The sequence below is a fragment of the Phallusia mammillata genome, chromosome 1 (assembly GCF_965637545.1).
Source record: "Phallusia mammillata chromosome 1, kaPhaMamm4.hap1.1, whole genome shotgun sequence".
In the NCBI taxonomy this organism is placed as follows: domain Eukaryota; kingdom Metazoa; phylum Chordata; class Ascidiacea; order Phlebobranchia; family Ascidiidae; genus Phallusia; species Phallusia mammillata.
Window position 1 is genome coordinate 16,002,389 of NC_137252.1, and position 18,463 is coordinate 16,020,851.

Below are 18,463 nucleotides of genomic sequence, written 5' to 3' on the forward strand. Positions count from 1 at the left end.
ACGAATGACAATATAAAAGTTTGTTCAAATAGTTGGTATTGCGTTCCAGGTTTAAGTTGAGGTCAAGTGTAATTGTTTTTGCGTTTGTTCCAAGTTCAGTGCAATCGTTCAATAATGGTAACCGCTTGTATTGAATATAACCTTGGAACTTTCACTTACAACGCATGACATATAGCGCAAAAGTTTCGAGCTCAGGTTGACATCTAAGTTAACTAACAAGCAACAGTAGTCAAATATTGTTGAGATTAGATTTTAGTTAGTATAAACTGTTCTGCAGTGGTTAAAGTTTATTAGCAACTGTGCGTAGCTTGTTAAAGCCCTTACAAACAGCCTTTACCAGGACATGTGAATAGGTCACGTTACAGCTCGTAGAGGAAGGATGTAACGCCTGCTATCATGCTCAACAAATAAACTCAGAATTCTAACATCAAACAGCACTGACACTAAAAAGCAAGTCAGTTTAGAACAGTTCAAATAATAAAAAAAAAACGTTTTGGTTGATTAAGATTTAAGAACGACAAACGGTGACCTTAGAGTGATTTCAAGCGAGTGAGTGTTACTTTATTGGTTTTAGATACCAAACATTTAGACAAAATTGTCGTTTGCTAGTTGTTAAACACTTCGGGCTTCAACCTTGTACTGAGTTTAACCTCGCCATTTGACAGCGGTTGAGGAAAAAAGCTGCATTTACAATTACGAAAAAATGCAGCAAAATAAAGTGGAAACAGAACAGAAGTCAGATTAGTCAAGAGAAAGCAGTTATGTTAGCTTGCCTCTCGGCAGTCGTTTGGGCCAGAACACCAACCTCTTGCAGCTTTACCTGATTTTGTTGAATAAAACTTTCTACGAAATGTTCTTGTTTATTCTGGCCTTATGTAGCGCTTGATCATGAAGTTTGTAAATGAATAACTAACGTCTTACGACGTTTTACTGTTTACCGGAGGTTAAATTGGGAGCCACTAAAGATGTGCGTTGTTACAGTCAGCATATGTAGGGTTGTAGAAGCGAAAGACAACGTTTTAGCTACTTGGGTTAGCTTGCCAAAACTGTTTTTGTTGGAACTGGAAAGTTCTGTAGCATTTCGTTGTGTAACTTATAGTTTTATTTGAAGAAAATCGAGCAATGGTTTAAGTCTAAAATTTTTGTAGTTTTTCCCCCACTTTTAAAAATGGTGAACACTGTTTAACAATTTTAGTAAACAACAGGCATTGTGCCCAGTTTTATCCGGTCCCTTACAAGGTACATTTCGTAATCAGCAACATTTGTTGTTTATTTGTTGGATGAGTCATCGAGCATCACGTGATTTTTGAACGGTTCATTGCACACAGTAAAATAAACATAGCTAGAACTAGGTAAGAGGTTACATTTTTTTAGTCACATAGCTAGAACTAGGTAAGAGGTTAAATTCAAATTTTGATATGGAACTGCTGGTGCGAGGCAATGTCAAATTTACGTATTGCCTCAATAGGAACATTTGCAGTATAAATATTCTACAAAAAATGTAAAAGAATTGACTATGTACTCAACATATTTCATTTATTGACCTTAACGGGTTGAACTGTTTCCATTCAACGGAGGATTTTCTATACTAATTCACTCAAACAATTAAACATGATTTGTGTTTCATGTGCATGTAGAATGCCTTGTCACAGAATTAGGAAATAATTGGTTTGGTTTTCTGAAATGAGAAAGAAAGAAACAAATATCTAACGGTTAGAACCCAACAGGCAACAGGGCAGAAAGAAGAGACCCAATTTTTACAAAGATTTAGCGTCATTTTCACATTTTAAATTTTGGGTCAAATTTTATACTGGTTTACCGATGACTGACACGGGATGAACTGTTCTAAAACAAACGTGTCGTTTTTATTGTTGTGTTTAATCACTCTTATTGTCACTTATGGCACTCTACTGACAGTTGTAGTAAAAATTCAGTTTATTTATTGGGTAAGTTTTGTTTCCAAAAGTTCACCAGGTTATTGAGGTGAAATTGGATCTAATGCAATTATTCTGTTGACAGAAAGTTGCTGAGTCTCATAACACCACTCACCGAGTTACTACCGATTGTGGGAATAGCACGTCATCAGAAATCGACCAACTTGTTGCTAAAGAAGTATCGAAGTCAGTTCATTCAAGTTTAGCTCCAAATCAAAGCAAAACGTAACATCAACTTAACCACAATACCCTTCTATCTACCACAGATGGACATTGGAGTTCGACATGACCATGTTCCTTCCTGCCAGCATCGCAGGAATCATCGTGACATCTTGGGGTGACAGAGTTGGTCGCAAGATTGCCATGACAATACCGGTGGTTGGAATGGTACTAAGCAACGCATTTTTGGCAACATCAATTTACTTGAAGTAATTAGACGCTTAGTAAAATAATGATGTCTTGGAATTGAAAGAATTTCATTTTAGTTGGCCATTGAAGTCACTATTTCTGTACAACCTTTTGGCTGGATTGGGGGGATATTACATGACTCTTCTCATGCAAGGCTACGCGTATATCAGCGACATTACACCAAGCGTTGATCGAGGAATTAGGTACTTTAAATCTGTGTTGACAAGCCTTTAACCTCATATATGTACATTGTACTATATTTTGTTTGGCTTATTGAACTGGTTTAAATGTAATTTTTGCATCATCACTACTTGACAACTCTTTTGTACATTTAAGAATGGCAATTCTGGACACATGCTTGGGTATAGGAGGTGGTGTGGCTGGGTTAAGTAGTGGTTATTGGATCGACAGCCAAGGTTACTTTGCTCCCGTTATGACTTGTACCATTATGGTGGCCGCGTCTCTTTTTATTATTCCCCTGCTGCCCGACTCCCACAAGTTGAGGCGCCAGCTTGCGGAGGAAAGAGAGTCAAACGTAAACGAGGATCAAAGTTCAACGAGTTCAAATCCTAGTTACGGAACGTGTGACGACGTAGATCAGAAAAACGAAAGTAAGTGATCAATCAATCGGTATACAGTAGGAATATGTTAGGAATCTTTGCCAAGCAGCGATGGCATCACGAAAAACACATTTTTATTCTAAAATTTTTAATTACTGGGAGCTTTGAAGATCCACATTCAAAACTGAAACCAAATCTTTTGTAGAGAATCCCAAGAAGAAAGGTTACAACCTTCTAGATCTCTTTCGCTCAGTATGGAACGTTTACAGCAGCGAATTCAGTCACTGCGACAAGTGTCATGTCACTGGTGACGATTGCAATACTCTCTCAAAAACTTCGTCAGGTATATTCTCATAATTGCATAAAAACAAAACTCCGAATTGAAACTGCAAATTTACCAGATGAAATGTGTCCGCATGGGGGCGGTAAATATCCTGGTCGAGTTTGGAGAATGTGGTGTTACTTGATTTCTTACGATTTTGCGATGTTTGTCAATGTGGGATCGAGTGTTTTTCTGACAATTTTTCTTCTTTCCCAACCTCTTTGCTTCAACCCGGTGTTGATTGGCGTTCAGTCGGTACAGATTTTATTTAGAGATCTAAATACGGAAGTTCTAAAGGACATGGATTTGACATTTTATTATTTTTTGCAGGGCATGAAGTTTGCTGTTGGCGCCTTAACTCCTTTTCTCGTCATAATTTATCAACGTGTTCTTTCATTTTCAAACAACTTTATAATTATGATAGGGTTTTTGGGTTGGTTCGGCTATGCACTACTCATGTCATTTGCGAATGAAACATTTCTGGTATTCATAGGTGAGTTCAATGATATGACCTTGTAAGTGATTGGTCATTAAAAATACCCCTGTTAATACTGTGGCGTTTTCTTACTTCCGACCTGCAAAATTATACGATGCCAAGAAAACAAAACATCTTTAGGCTACCACTGTTAGCTTAAATTGCAACAGGGTTCGGCAATCTCTTTTTTGAAAGGTTAAAATATTTTGAAATTGACTTCTTAGCATGGGGAATATTCCTGATTTCACAACTTATATTTTTAATTACTTTGTTTATTATAGCAACCGCGATGTTGACATTTGGGTATTCACACACATCATACATCAAAGCACAAATGGCTAATATGGTGTCGGAGTACGAGCATGGTAAGGATCTTCGAATCTTTCTCTTCGTTTTGTTTATAGTGATTTGTGGATTGCACTTTCGCAGTCAAAAAATTCCACAATGCCCTATAAAATTAACCTTTGAAATCAAATGTCTTACATGTGTTTTTTACAGGTGCCTCATTTGCTTTGCTGTCAAGTTCCGAAATTCTTACTTTTCTGGCCGCGACTGTAACATTTTTAACTTTGTACTCGTCTACGATTTCTATCTACCACGGTTTCGCATGGCTCTTTGCTGCCATCGTGTTGATCATTCCAATGATCCTAATGACGTAAGCAAAGCATTCCTATAAACTTTACAGAACATAAGCTAATAACATCAAACCATCATTGCATTGTTCTTTCAGGATTGTGTGGATTGCAGATAAAAGGAGACGAAATCAGTTACTGGATAACGAGCGCAAGCCCATACTTTCGTAAAGTTTTAATATTTGTTTTTGTTTCATTCTATCAATGACATTTATGATTATGCTATTAATAATTTGAATAAATAGGCTTTGGATTTTTAATAATTAATTATGAGAATAATTATTCTTCAATAATTTATTTTTCTGTCGTTTCAGTTTATTAACATAAACAGTGTTATTTCAATATTGTTGTGTTTGTGATCAGTCTCATCGCTATATGTTGCAACTTCAGTAGTACAAACTAGTTTAGTCAATAGATTACTGGGTAAACCCATACCTCGGTTTATTGCATTAAAAAGCAAATTGGTTATGCCATAAACCGGAATCGTCCGTATGCAGGAAAATGTTCAGAATTGTTTGGAAAAGATCGCCGCTATATTTAAACTTTATACAATTTATTTTATCCCTAACTTTGCTTTTCTGCAACTGCCTTGTTATTTGAATGTTTAAATAAGGCAAACAACATTAATGAAAAGATTTTGGTTTACTCGAGGCAAAAGTTAAATAACAAAATCGAAAAAAGGTCGTCATCGACGCACAGGATGAGGTGATATTATTTCTATGGTAATGACGTAATATGCTGACACAATAAAAAAGATAAAAACGACAAAAAATATGCTGAAACAAATAACAACCAGTGGGTAGCTCCAGGAAACGTGTCCTTCACCTCATTAGACTTTGACCCTCACAGCGATCGAAGGCAAACTAGATTCCATCGTTGCCAAGCTGTGACGACATCACGAAAGCGCCGCGTGCTTGTGGTGACGTCTTTTGCACGTCTTGCAACAAAACTTGGTATAGTGACGACACATTTTCGCTTTTACCACTAGTCTGCAGTTGGCATAACGCGGGTAATCGCTACATTGCTTTGATGATGACGTCACCAATGACGTCACTTTCCTGAAGGGTGGCGACGTGGTTGTCGCGGTAGTAAATGGAGCTGAAAGTACGTTAAAAGTGGTTAGTATCAAGTAATATGTTGTGTTTATTTATGTTTATTACCGGGATGAACACTGAGTTGGGCAGAAGCGGAGATAACTTTGCCGCTGGAGGCGCTAGCGATGCAAGTGTAGCGACCAGAGTCCGACGCACGTGATCGGCTAAATCGGAGCTCGCCCCATGGTTTAACGGAGTGATGGATACCTTAAAGAGATTTTCTCATTAGTCAACATTTTTGAATTTTGTCGAAATGCTTTACCATGTGAAAATGATTTGACTTTGTTCTTACACTTCGTATTGGGAGTTAAAACCATTAGAAAACGCTAACTATTTGTAAAGCAATCAATTAACTATAACATTGGTCACTTACTCCTAGCTAAAGGTCTTCCGTTCTTGTACCACTTGATTGTCGCTTTTCCTTTTACTCGACATCGAAGCTTAGCGTAGTTTCCTGACGTCACATTGACATCAGTCGGACGCGTGCGGAATTGTATTGGTGGTTCTATAATAAGGCAAACAAGTTTACCAACCTACTCTTAACCTTGCACAAATACAGCATTTCTGATCAACGGTAGTTTATGTGCGTTTCTCACCTGTAACGGTCAGTCTTACTGCCCTTCTTCGGGAAGTCCCCACACCGTTACTTGCAACACATATATACCGTCCTGCATCACCAGTTTCAACCGATGTGAGAATCAGAGCCAGGTCGTTATCGCTGATAATTTTAATTCTGCAAAACATTTCTTTGTATTGACCCCAAAGTACAAGTTACTTTGACCCCAAAGTACAAGTTACCAAGTTACTTTCAATAGTTAATATCTGCATCACGAGACATAATACGCATGGTTTGTTACCTTGAGGTTTTAACTGCTTTTCCGTCTTTAAACCACTTGACCGTAGGTTTTGGGTGACCTATCGCAGGACATGGAAGCCGAGCAGAGCTTCCACGGGAAACGAGCACCGAAACACGGCCGGATCGAAATCGAACAGTTCCTGTGCGTTAAATATGGTAAGTCGTGTGCCATTCAGTTTTTGATGTAAAACTCACGTGGACACCCAAGGTTTCTTGGTCCCTTTGCAGATATTATTCCGTCCGGGCAGCAACCGTATGTGGAAGCAATGCATGGTGAGGTAGAACGCTGATTTTTCCAAGCATGGTCACCTGTCAAACGAAAACCTTAAATAGGGATTCCTATGCGGTAGGAAAACAAGCCTTAGGGTTTGCACTTCTGGACTATCGTTGCCCTGATCTCTGACCAGTAGACAAGAGAGAGATTTAACCAATTACCTTAATAACGATACTATGAAACTTTTAGTAGGTATTGGTAAAGAAACCTACAATTAACCATTCCGCGCGATCCGCTAATTTCCTCTCCAGTCGACGGGTTCACACACCAACACGTTGACGTCACGTCTGTTTCGTCACTGACACATTGGCGAGTCAAGTATTCGCCGGTAGTTGGGTGACATTGGGGTGGACGACGACCATCGAACAGCGCCAGCACGCGACTGCGTTGGCATTTTGATTTCTCTAAAGTTTGTGAAGAATCGGGTGACACAAAGTTGCTGGTGTATGATGACTCACGTGACTTACCCGTCACTCTCGGTCGACCGTCACAGGTCGTTTCACATGCTTCACGTGACCTGAAATTATTGTCATTTCCCGCGCAGCCGCCGTAGTCAAACTTCTTGCAAGTGCTGTCCAGTATGTCGAAAAACCAGCGGCGGTAACGCCCATAACACGGACCAATCACGTGCGGTTGCGTACAGAGGGCGGGTCTGACTGCATTAGGGCTCCCTCGAGTGACAGTCGAAACTCTTGTGGATAATAAAAACGCCTGTTTTCGGTTGGTATTCAAACGCCTGACCTCCGGTATAGGATGGAATGCGACTGTAGAATGTATAACAGGTGTTGTCGTAGCTAAAGTTGTGGTTGTAGTTGGAATCTGTGTGGTAGTTGTTATGGTTGTTGCTGTTTCTGTGGCTATGGCTGTGGTTGTCGCAGCAGTTATTGCTTGGTTACTTTCCTCCGAGCTTGAATCTAATTAGGTAGGTAAAAGGATTTATTACGGTTTACGGTTTAGGTAAATGGGTTTTTCGATTTTCGATGATAAAATGTTTGATAGGTTGGTACGTTTTCATTGTGTACTAAAATTCGATATGTTGATTTTTGGCTTTACCTGGTAACCGTCCCAGTTTACATGATGCGTGGCATTTTTCTTCTGTGGCGTATCTATTGCGATTTCCTCCACAGCCTCCATACCAGAAATGTTCGCATTGCGACGTGGTGTGGTTATAAAACCAGCGCGAGATCCACTGATCGCAGTAACTTCCATGCTCCGGATCAACGAAACACAAATCTAGAAGTATTTCTGAGTTATAGTTGATTCACGAAAGATGAAGATTACTTTGTTTGTAGACACAAATCTGGTGCAGAGCTACAAGTCGGGCCGTGTTCGGGATTCAAGTTTAATAAAATGGGCCTGACTTCAAACTAAATCAGATTTGTGTCGAAGATTTACCTCAAAAAAATCTCACTATCGGACCTAATTTAGGCTTTATTTCAACAAAATTTTTCAGATTTCAGACCCGTTGTGTGGAAAAAGATAGGCGTTTATATTTGCTAAAGGAAATGCCAATCTATTGGTATTAGTTTCCTTCGTTTCAGCCTGTTTATTAACAAAATATACGCCAATACGTAAGCAATACCAACACTTACCGTGTTCTCTGCATCCTTGCTTGCGGGAACCAGTTGCAGTTTTTCCATCGAAACAACACCCGTACTCAGCTGATTCACAAGGTGGCGATGTAGGTCCAATGTTTGTTCTAAAAATAAACTTCATGAAATTGTATGGAAGTTTGTGTTGGTTCGATGGCTAGATCGTTGTGGTAAGACTAGAGCTTAATTTTGTGTCAGAATGGACATGTGCCTAGGCACACCTTTGCAGGATTTGTGCGTGTCTAAACTTTTTATTTAAACATGTACTTTAGGAACCAAATATGGATCAGTTTGTAATGCTTGTGATAAAATATAATACATCTGTATCGTATCATTAACTCATCTTGATTACATGTTTGTCAGGTAAAATTTTTTTGCGACTATACATGAATATGTAAAAATATATTTTACCTGGCGTCTGTACAACCTTTTCCGTTGGGTCCCCGGGCTGACGTTATGTTGTCCCCACAACAGCCGTAACGGGATGTACGACAGTCGTCATCACCCGTATTGGCATCATTTTTAACAACAGCACGATCAACTAGGATGACATCGTCTGCAGCTGTAAATAACCAGGGACCGTATAAAAAACATAAGACATCATTAGCATTGTTTGCTTACCGTGTAACGGACATGGGTTAACACTGCAAATTTCTTCGTGTACCGGTTTCTCCTCCTTGCTGCAGTCTTTCTCCTCAAGCGGACTGAAAGTGCTTTCCGACAAGCACATCACGTGACGAGTTCGCACTCCACCGCCGCAAGTGGACGAACATTCGCTCCAGGGACCTAGTTATAATGTAAGTTGTGGGCTTAACTTCAGTCATATATTGTGTGAAAAAAAGGGGCTTAGACTTGCCTGTAAACCAGGTAGCCTGACAACTCGGCCTTGTGCAGTTCTTCATGTGCGGAGGTTTTCCAAGTTCGTCTGCCTCTGAGCAATGGTTATCGGGAAAAACCCGGAAGGTGTTTCCCCGCTGTAGTGCGCACACCACTTTGCGGGTTTGCATACCGACACCACACGCAGCGGAACACTATAAAATATTAGTATCACCAGAAGCCTTGCTTTCATTAGGTTATCAAATACGTTTTTTTGAAAAAAGAGGTACATGTTTACTGGTGTTTTTTACATTGGGTCACATATTTGCTAAACTGCTACGAAAATATGATCCTAACTGCTTGTTTATGCTAACTGCTTGTTAAATTTAGTTTTGTACGTTTTCAAATCACCCAACCTGACTCCACTCGGCCGCCATCCAGTGAAGAGTTTCAGGGCATCCCCTTGACACGGTGCAGGATCGATGGTGACCAGGTTTATTTTGATCCGCACACAAACGATCGTCGTACATCGCCCCATCTCCATCCACACAATGGATAAGTCGAGTTTGCATTCCTACGCCACAGTCTTCAGTACACTACGATACAAACCAAAAGCTATGACCACCAAACGTTCGGATGATATCCACAGAATCCTCTGTATATCATTGGGAACTTTTTTAAGGGTTAAGAACCAGTAAATCTTACCTCACTCCACTCACTGACGACCCATTGCAAACCAGTACAAGGTCCCAAATCACATGTCATTACTCTATCCGGCATCGATCCTGATCTGCATGACTGCACAGGTTCGCACGTGACTTCGCGAGTCATTTGACCGGGTCCGCATGAAGTCGAACACTGGGTTTAAGTACCAAGCTTAGTGTCACTCAAAAAGAAAGTATTATTATTATTAAATAATACGTACCTCTGACCAATTTCCCACCTCCCAGCCTGGGCAAGGGAGCACGTTACAGCTTTCTTGGTTGTCAGGCAACGGATTCGGGTCCTCTTCGTTGCAGCGATCCATGCGAACAAGTCGTGGGGCGCTTAAGATGTAAAGAATCTTAGTAGATGTATTGGCTTTGAGTACAGACGCTTATGGCTTATAAACAGTATTCGGTACCTGTTGGATAAAGGTGGTGTTTCCGTACAGTAGACCTGTCTATACCTTATGCCACCGTTGCAAGTTGCCGAACATGTGGTCCAATTGCCTGCCTTCCATCTGTTCATACACACACATAGTTTAATGCGTAACTGAAAACACCTAAAACCATATGGCATTATGACTAATTCTAAACTCTTAATGACATGTTTAGAAGATAAGGTATGCCGAGATACCAACTGACTACAATGTCCGGATTTCTTGAACTAAGTTTATGTAAGCTGTATGGCATTGTACGGTTAATTTACATGAACATATTATTCCAGCAAGTCGACGTCAATAGACTCGTCGGAAATCATTTATTAGATTGGATTTAGTTTATATTTAACACCTTGCTTTGCACGGTTCCTCGTTGCACGTTTTTCGTCGAGCTGGTCGTTGCGAAGATTTGCATAAGAACGGCGACGTTTCTTCCTCGCCCTTGTAACACCGCAATCGACGCATTTGCGTACCTAAACAATTTTTTTGTGTAAATACAAATACACCAATATGAATAATTCCTACCATCTAAATTCCACCATTCAGATGTTTATAACCCTTATGTTACACCATGAGAGAAGTGTACTGCTTTCCCAATAATTTTGATAAATTATTACGTGATTCATAGCAGCTGTATTTATTATTGACAGTGCAGCCAACTGATAACGATCAAATCAGGTGTATTGTTTCAGACGAGCGATAAAACGAATTTCCAAGAAAAACTAATCCAAAGAGTAAGGGCAAGCTAAAATTGCTGTTGCCAAAGTTAACACCTGCGAGCAGGCCGTTAAATAAGACATTTCAATCACCGGACTGCTACAGCCGGTTATATCACATGAACCATCCGCACGCTTTAGCGGTTTGGAGCAAGTCCAGTATTACAAGTTTAACGTCGACAGATTTATTACGAGACAATAAGGTCGTGCGACCGCAACGATGCCTTTAATATGCCGCGGTAAACCGCAGTGGGAGTCAACAGTCAGCTTTAGGTGTTGATGGACGGGGGGTAATTACTTGTTGTCGCCACAGTTAAAAACAGGCTAGGTTCCAAGGTAATGAAGTAAGCGTTTGAAACGGCATATGGCGTGCCGCTTGCCATAAGCGTTTTCTGTTTCACAAGATAAATGTATCTAAATTACTGTGGTCGACAGTTTAATAATATTTTTCTGTGATATCTGAAACAAAAAGGCAACCACTGTGTTTTATGCAACGATGTGAAACTATAATAGGGGGCATCTTGACTCGAAAACCGAAATCTTAATCGATGCCTCCCTCACTTTCCTGTTCAATTTAATATTTGCGTCCGCGGGTAAAAATAAACGATTGATTGATTGATAATAGAGTACAACTTAGCATTGTGTTTGCCAACAAGAAAATAATGTGTTCCACTCACTCGAAACAGATTTATAAGAGCTAGTATGCAGTTGTTGAAAGCAAAACTTTCATAATGTGCTAAATATTAGTTGAAAATACATTCGCCATTAGTTTTTGACCTAGCGCGTTGAAAACAAAGCGCAGTTTATTTCAGCTAAAGTTAGGATAGTTTACAAGCAAATTTATATTACCTCCACCGCAGTCCCTTGAGCATTCGCTCCACTCATCTGCTTTCCACATGTACTGACCGTGGTTGGGATCATTCGTGCCTTTCGGTAGATAGAAGCTGTATCTGATGCCTTTGTTTTTTCCCTGCACCACTAACTGTAAAATGCAGCATCAAGACTACTTAGGTTAATCGACAATCTTGTCTTACCTTTTAACATTCTTCGAAAACCTTTAAAACAGCACAAAGATTTCAATGCTAAGTTTAAACAGTGAGATACAATTTTACAAATTCCTACATTTGTTTTTTCTTTTATTGTATTTCTATGACATAATGATAGATATTCTACTAACATCGATGTAGATGGTTTCCGTGGTGGGTCCCAGCGCTGTAATGCTCTCTGGCGCCCTGTGTCGGTCAAGTTTCCTCTGGTATCGAAATGTTGTTCCTGCCACATTTAATGCCCGAGAGCGGTCGATCTTCCAATTTCCGTTAAGAACGTAATTTTTTGATGAATCCCGCATCGCTAGAGCACATAAATAAGTTCAAATTGGTTATTTACTGAGGTCTAAAAACCAAAAACCAATTAAAATTGGCGATCATCAGTTTTATTAAATTGCATTAGTTTGAATATATGATTGAACAAACCTTTACACCGTATGTTATACACTGGCTTAATGCTAAGTGTTACATGTGAATGCTGGACTTGCACAATGCTATTTAGACCAATTTTACTTACTAGTACTTTATGCATAGCATATGACGCTTACAATGTGTCCTAATCACAATCGTTGTGGATATTTGCTTACCAAGGTAGTTTCTTGACGCCACGTATTCCCGGACTTCAATGTTGGTAGCCCCAGGGGGAATCACCAAAATATCTGTGTACCCTGTACAAGCAAAACAGTAAATCAAATAAAATCCTTGGTTCAAACAAATTCATTGAATTCATGGATACGGAATATACATTTTGCCTGAATGATATCAGAAGTTTCATATATTCTTGCAAAATGTTTTATGTTGTCACAAAAATAGTGATACACAAAATCCATTCACGTTTCAAAACGCGCAATTTTGAATCGTAGATTTAGTTCGGGGTACGTTTGCCACTTAAAAACAATGCTGATATTTACACAAGGTAACTAAGACAGTTTGTGCTAGTTTAATTTAGCCCTTCTTCGACATTTAATAACAAAAAGTTTGCAAATATTCGGTATCCACATTAGACAACACACTTTAAAGGAATTACAAAATAAACGCCGTTGAAACACGTCATAAGGTAATTTTGGTGAAATAATATAATCGGCGAATAAAGTGAAAAAAGAAAAACATTCTAGCCCTATATAACATAACGTTTGGTTTATCAAAGTTCAATTTAACACAGCCGTCAAGTGCTCAAGTCAAAAGCCGCAGATTTGGCGGAAAAAATCCAAAAGCCAGGAGCCGAGTCGAAAACAACCATTAAACCACAAAAATGCTCGTAAAAATTCTCATCCTCCACTCAGCTCGACAGCAATAGCAGTGAAGCCGATCGGGATTCGCGTGGCCCATTGTTTATTTTAGACGTCATAAACGATAGTTTCGAGAGCTGGCATCGAGACGCGTGAGGCTGTTGATTTAATCTCGCTCCATTCACTTTGGAAAACGTAAACTATTCGGACTTGGGTCACGTCGGATTTAAAGGGGGGAAAACGAAAACTAGAAAGGGATTTATGGGTGACTGTACCATGCGCTTTGTTTGTTTATTTTCAAATATCGACATAGGAAAACAAGCTTAAGAAAATTTGCATAATATATGTATACATATCAAAAGCTCCCAACCATTTTCACAAACTCAACGAGTCGCGAAGCCCATGTTGTTCATATACTTTTATCACTACATAAACTTTTCAAACATCTGTTAAGTAATAACGCAGTTTATTTATGGGGTGCGACATTTTTCACTTTACTTCGAAAAGCGGTAGACTTTTCTTCTTAGCATAAAAACTTTCGAGGTTTAAGTGCACTTGTGTTTATATAAATAATCCGTATTGGGTCCACATATTTCTGTTGAAGTGTGATAAATAGTGTTAAGTAAGTTTTTTTTACTCGAGATACAATGCCAAGTGCACCCTTGTAAAGTCGTCGGCATACCAGTTGAAAAGGTCGTTTAACATAAACTACCCTATTTGTAGTGTGTATGCCAATGGTCGAAAAATAATGCTTCGATGCGCATGTAAACGCCTAGCGGGTCCAAAATTTACGTTACAAATACCCATACAAAAATTCTTAAGCGCAGGCCTAGATCATGGTCTGTGGTTTATATTTTCATTTTAATGATCGTGACATTATGATTGGAAGCGAACTGCCCTTAGCACCCTTTCAAACAAAGAGAAATATAAAACTTCTTACTATCCCGTGAGAACACTACAAGCACTAGGCAATTGACGGTCTTAAAACAGAAATTACATCACAACAGATACAGTAGATAAGCGCAGTTAACGTGTTTTGTTAAGATTCGCATTTAAATGATAATTACATCTGTATTAACGTTTTTTCTATCACGAGGCGCATAAACTTATCAAAAAACGCTCGTAGGCTACTTAATTTTGGCATGTATGGATGCAGTAGACCTATGCAAAACAACTATGTGTGTTTGTAAAGCAACAAGAAAATCTGTGTCCAGGCACCAACAAAACATAGTTGGGTGCAGTAATCCGACAAATGTATCGAAATTACATATTTCTTCGCTTGGTATGTTTAAATATTTAACATTTGTACTAGAACTTAGCAAACAAATTTGCAAATACAACTTTACCAGCAATTTGTCGCATTCATATTTCACCTGCGAGGTGATATGCTCAACACAAATCACGAAAAAAACAAAAAAGCAACTGAGATATGAGCGAATTAATTTAGTAGCGGTAGACGTATTAAACCTATTTTTGTCTCTCGTTGTTTTATAAATCTCTGATGGGTTTAATCCACGAAAAAATTTACATATTTTTTCTCAGTTATTAGGCTTATACAACCTATGTTGTCATACGCCACTTACCTATTGGCAATTTAGGAGCAGCAAAGATATTGGTCACGTGGTAACAGGAGGAGCCGTCGCCTCCACAATCCCTGCATTGATCTTCCTCAAGCCCAGATCCTAGCATCATATCACATCCCACCTCCTAAGGATAGACAAACAAAATGTATCAGAAACATTATGTGTATAGTAATAGAGTATCTTTTAAGGTACTTTATGTTCACTTGTAACAAACTATACATTTGCATTTTTGTTTTAGGAAATAATGCACTAATCCAAACGTTTCAGTGAAGCAGTCATACAGCTGTTAAAACTTTCATTCTAAATTTGGGCAGAATTTGCGTACCAACTATTTTGCTAGCACGCGTCAGCGGTCGTTTATGAACCGTTTGTGTTCATTATCACCTGAAATCATTCAGCGACAAACAGAGGTTCACCACAAAAACATCAATCATCACCAACCCCTTTGCTTTCGCGAGTGCAGCTTTTCACAAAACAAACACTGGCCCGACGCCTGCCGCAGCTTAAGGTCAATGACCGTGAAAACGAACTGACCTGAAGTGACCTATGACCAGAGTTCAAATGCCTTGACCAAGATTAGACACAAGTAGCACAAGCGAATCGGTATGGGACGCCAATTTGTTTCATAACGACAGTCTGACCTCTCTATTGACAATATGGTATTTTTTGCCCAAAATGTAACACAAATCTACACAAAGCAGAAGGTATAAACATAAAGGCTCGATGTGTATATGATTGTATGGTAGTAGTTTCATTTCACTTTTAAGTCGCAATGTTGTTGATTTTCAAAACGTCACGTGATAAGTTTCCTGACGCCTGTCAGGTGATATAAGATCTTAAATCTGGCGTCCAATTGACCTGCTATAATTTAATTATGTGTGGTGGCAGGTGTCCCAAGACCTCACAAAGAAAATAAATACAAGGACGAGGTAGTGGGGAGGGAGGTCTAAACACGCGCCGACGTAACGGCTTGTTTATACCAAATCAGATTAGCCGTAGTTAGAGTAGAAACCCAAGTCACAATAGGAATATCATGTTCAGTTCTGTTTTCCCGGGCTGGGGTTTAAATTTTACACGCTAATTTCTGACGGATTGTGTAGCATGTGAAGAAAAAGGAAATACCCCAATATGCTGACAAAATGAAGGAACTGTGCACTTAAAAAAACTTTTTCAGCCGGTTGTGTAGGAAGCTTTTGCGCAAGATACGGACGGATCTCTAATTTGGTATATGACTAATGGTGCAAATTTGTTAAAAAGTGAATTTTAATGTAAAACTTTGGCTTTATGTCTTCAAAGGTGAACGGTTCTAAAGTTGAGACCAACAGTTGATTAAATCCACAGTTGCTAGTCTTAATTGATGGCTGCTAGATACACCTGGAATGTCTACACCAGAAGGACGTAATTGGCCATAAAATTGTGCTTGGAGCATCAATACACGACTAAAACAAATTCCACAGTAAACCGCAGAAAACCATCGGCGTTGCAGTCAGCGCAAGCAGCGATCCCATATTTGGCAACGGCGCGTGCGTAACACGCAGCGCCACCAACGTTGTAGTCACCCGAGCATTGAGTTTGTTTCTACAGTAATAGGTACTTTCATTTACGTTGCCCAAGCTGTTGCTTAGCGTTTAAGCCAATGGCAACTTATTAAACAGCAAGTAATTGGCTGCGGTTAAGCAACCGTTTAGGTGTCGGCTGACCAGATAACGGACAGGTTGGGAGTGCTTGTGGTGGAACGAGAGGTAATTGGGTGATTCAAACTGGAATACAATCACAAACACATTTGTGAACTTATCATCACAGACGATGTCCTTATACTTTTATGGATGTTGCACTGAATCAGTTGCTGCATATCATCGTTAAACCGTCTGTCAAGTTGACACTAATGGGCCAATGGTTATTAGTATCATCCAACTCTTTTTGTAAATGACTCATACGTCAGAGGACTTAGATTAGATGCTATACAGACAAGACCAATTTGCTCGACTTCCATCTAAATCGCGTTAATTGTGTGATTAAATTATTATCAACAGTTCACAATTAAGGAACCATTCTTTTTAGAAAAGAGAACTCTGTGTGTAAACCATTTTCCTCATCAGATGTCACTCTACTTGTCAATCAAAAGTTTCGAATTGGCAAAAAGTGTGAGCGGGCGTGTCACATGACACTCACGTCACAAAGAAACGTCGAAATCGAGAAGCTTCCTGTTAGGTGGGTGGCGACAAAAGGTGATTTCGTTGATTAAACAAGACAAACATATCGAATTAAACGAGACTGTCTGCCGACCAGGAACTACAGGAGCAGACAGGAAGGACTGTGACGCGACGTCATCGATAATGAGGTCATGAATGACATTGGTGTCGCGTGGTGACAGTTTTGAGGTCGTATATTCTTCACTTATTGCTTAAATATTAATGAGTCAGCCGTACTTGCAAAACTTGTTTTCCTTAGATCGTGCAAATTCAAGTTCGTTCGATTTTAGAATTGTTTTTCGGTGCAATGTTCAACATCACTTTGCTTATGTCAAATTTTTGCATCCTTGTCGCTCTGTTAGGCTACGTTTTAAGATAGTGATCAAAAGTGAAAAATGACATTTTTTCATTTAACTCGTAATGAGGCATTATCTTTGCACAGTGTAGGAATACATTTAGTTTAGCTAATTTCCCGGAGCGATAGCTGCTGTTGTGTTCAAAACATACATACATTCATTTAAAAATTCTTTCTAGTCTGAATTCGCGCACCGCTCCTAATGTTGTTGCCATGCATTTATTTGCAAAAACGTAAAGAAAGGTTTGAATCCACGCAGTGTCGGTGCTTTTAAACAAACATGCTTCAATGGATAAGATGAAAAACTGAAATCCACTTTAGCAAACCACTAGCTTCCTGTCCTATTGCCGTTCCAGAGCTATCACAAACCACACAGAAACAATATAATACCTGAACCATTGTGTGCATTTCCCTCCCACGTCACCCCGTGTAAACAGCAACAAACAAGTTCGTCCCAAATGGCGCGTTTCGACTCCCAGACCCAAAATCCTGTGCTTGGCTCCGAATGGTTAATAAACTCTGGTGTGAGTTTTTGATACGGCTATTTGAACTTGTAAGGATCGTTACTCTCTAATGATGTTTCTTGTCTGAAAGCTGTAAGTTTCGTCTGCATACATGGCGGAACGAAAAATATAACTTTTTTCCTAGAAAATGGCCTTTTCTGTGTGCTTGGTACTTTTATTTTTGACATTTTGACTCAATTAACACCAGCATGAAAAGAAAAATGTGTTTGTTAAATAGGTTTATTCTGGCGTATTATGGTTGCGTTTTATTTCTGTCTTTATTTAACGTGCAAAAAATGTTGCGAAATATCAAAGTTTCAAATGCTTACTTCATCTAACATTGATGGGGATTTAATTTCGAAAACTGTTTTTAAGGTGGGCATAGCAATCACGATCTTGTACTTGGTTTGGAAAAACTACGCCAGCAATCATCCCATTGCTGCCAATAATCTTGGCATATTCAAAAATTTTGTATTTTGCAAAACCAATGTCTGCAATCATAATTATGTGGGTGCTGTCTAAACCATTTAGGTTAATCCTCAACAAGGCCAGAGATCAAAACACGGCGCAACCAACACAAGATTACACTGTAACACATGTCACTCCTGTTCGGGACGTTTAGCTTCGCATCATATCTGCAGCAGAAAATAGCAGCGTCTTAACTCCAAAACGGGTAACTTAATCGTGGCTACTGGGGGTAAGTTTTTTTTGGCAAGTGACAGGCTTGGCATGCCG

General features: G+C 39.3%; 2 protein-coding genes across 5 annotated transcripts in view; one reads left to right on the top strand and one right to left on the bottom strand.

Moving 5' to 3' along the window:
* On the top strand, positions 1-4,765 carry LOC145212607 (lysosomal proton-coupled steroid conjugate and bile acid symporter SLC46A3-like). Of its 2 annotated transcripts, none has more exons than XM_080080794.1 (11): positions 1-1,352; positions 2,020-2,120; positions 2,201-2,362; positions 2,420-2,545; positions 2,679-2,953; positions 3,108-3,245; positions 3,304-3,479; positions 3,555-3,717; positions 3,981-4,064; positions 4,198-4,354; positions 4,430-4,765. In XM_080080794.1, exons 3-11 carry the CDS (start codon positions 2,220-2,222, stop codon positions 4,500-4,502), a joined length of 1,335 nt encoding a protein of 444 aa, XP_079936920.1. In that variant the 5' UTR covers positions 1-1,352; positions 2,020-2,120; positions 2,201-2,219; the 3' UTR covers positions 4,503-4,765. The 2 variants fall into 2 exon arrangements, with proteins under 2 accessions (XP_079936920.1, XP_079936911.1); XM_080080785.1 differs by lacking the exon at positions 1-1,352 and adding an exon at positions 1,359-1,946.
* Positions 4,766-4,954: 189 nt separating this feature from the next.
* Positions 4,955-18,463, bottom strand: part of LOC145212576 (papilin-like) — a 31,171-nt gene continuing 17,662 nt past the window's right edge. The window contains exons 1-23 of one of the 3 annotated variants that reach the window (XM_080080764.1): positions 17,616-17,928; positions 14,679-14,802; positions 12,454-12,534; positions 11,998-12,170; positions 11,670-11,802; positions 10,457-10,577; positions 10,087-10,185; positions 9,889-10,009; positions 9,669-9,821; positions 9,380-9,559; positions 9,004-9,178; positions 8,769-8,933; positions 8,559-8,709; positions 8,148-8,254; positions 7,609-7,788; positions 7,023-7,469; positions 6,768-6,959; positions 6,477-6,590; positions 6,283-6,421; positions 6,022-6,158; positions 5,799-5,930; positions 5,492-5,632; positions 4,955-5,429 (exon numbers count right to left, since the gene is read on the bottom strand). In XM_080080764.1, coding sequence (XP_079936890.1) covers positions 5,227-5,429; positions 5,492-5,632; positions 5,799-5,930; positions 6,022-6,158; positions 6,283-6,421; positions 6,477-6,590; positions 6,768-6,959; positions 7,023-7,469; positions 7,609-7,788; positions 8,148-8,254; positions 8,559-8,709; positions 8,769-8,933; positions 9,004-9,178; positions 9,380-9,559; positions 9,669-9,821; positions 9,889-10,009; positions 10,087-10,185; positions 10,457-10,577; positions 11,670-11,802; positions 11,998-12,170; positions 12,454-12,534; positions 14,679-14,802; positions 17,616-17,633 — 3,486 coding nt within the window. In that variant the 5' untranslated portion in view covers positions 17,634-17,928 and the 3' untranslated portion in view covers positions 4,955-5,226. Of the gene's footprint in view, positions 5,430-5,491; positions 5,633-5,798; positions 5,931-6,021; positions 6,159-6,282; positions 6,422-6,476; positions 6,591-6,767; positions 7,470-7,608; positions 7,789-8,147; positions 8,255-8,558; positions 8,710-8,768; positions 8,934-9,003; positions 9,179-9,379; positions 9,560-9,668; positions 9,822-9,888; positions 10,010-10,086; positions 10,186-10,456; positions 10,578-11,669; positions 11,803-11,997; positions 12,171-12,453; positions 12,535-14,678; positions 14,803-17,615; positions 17,929-18,463 lie in introns of those variants that run through there. The other 2 variants (XM_080080756.1, XM_080080748.1) reach the window with 2 other exon arrangements.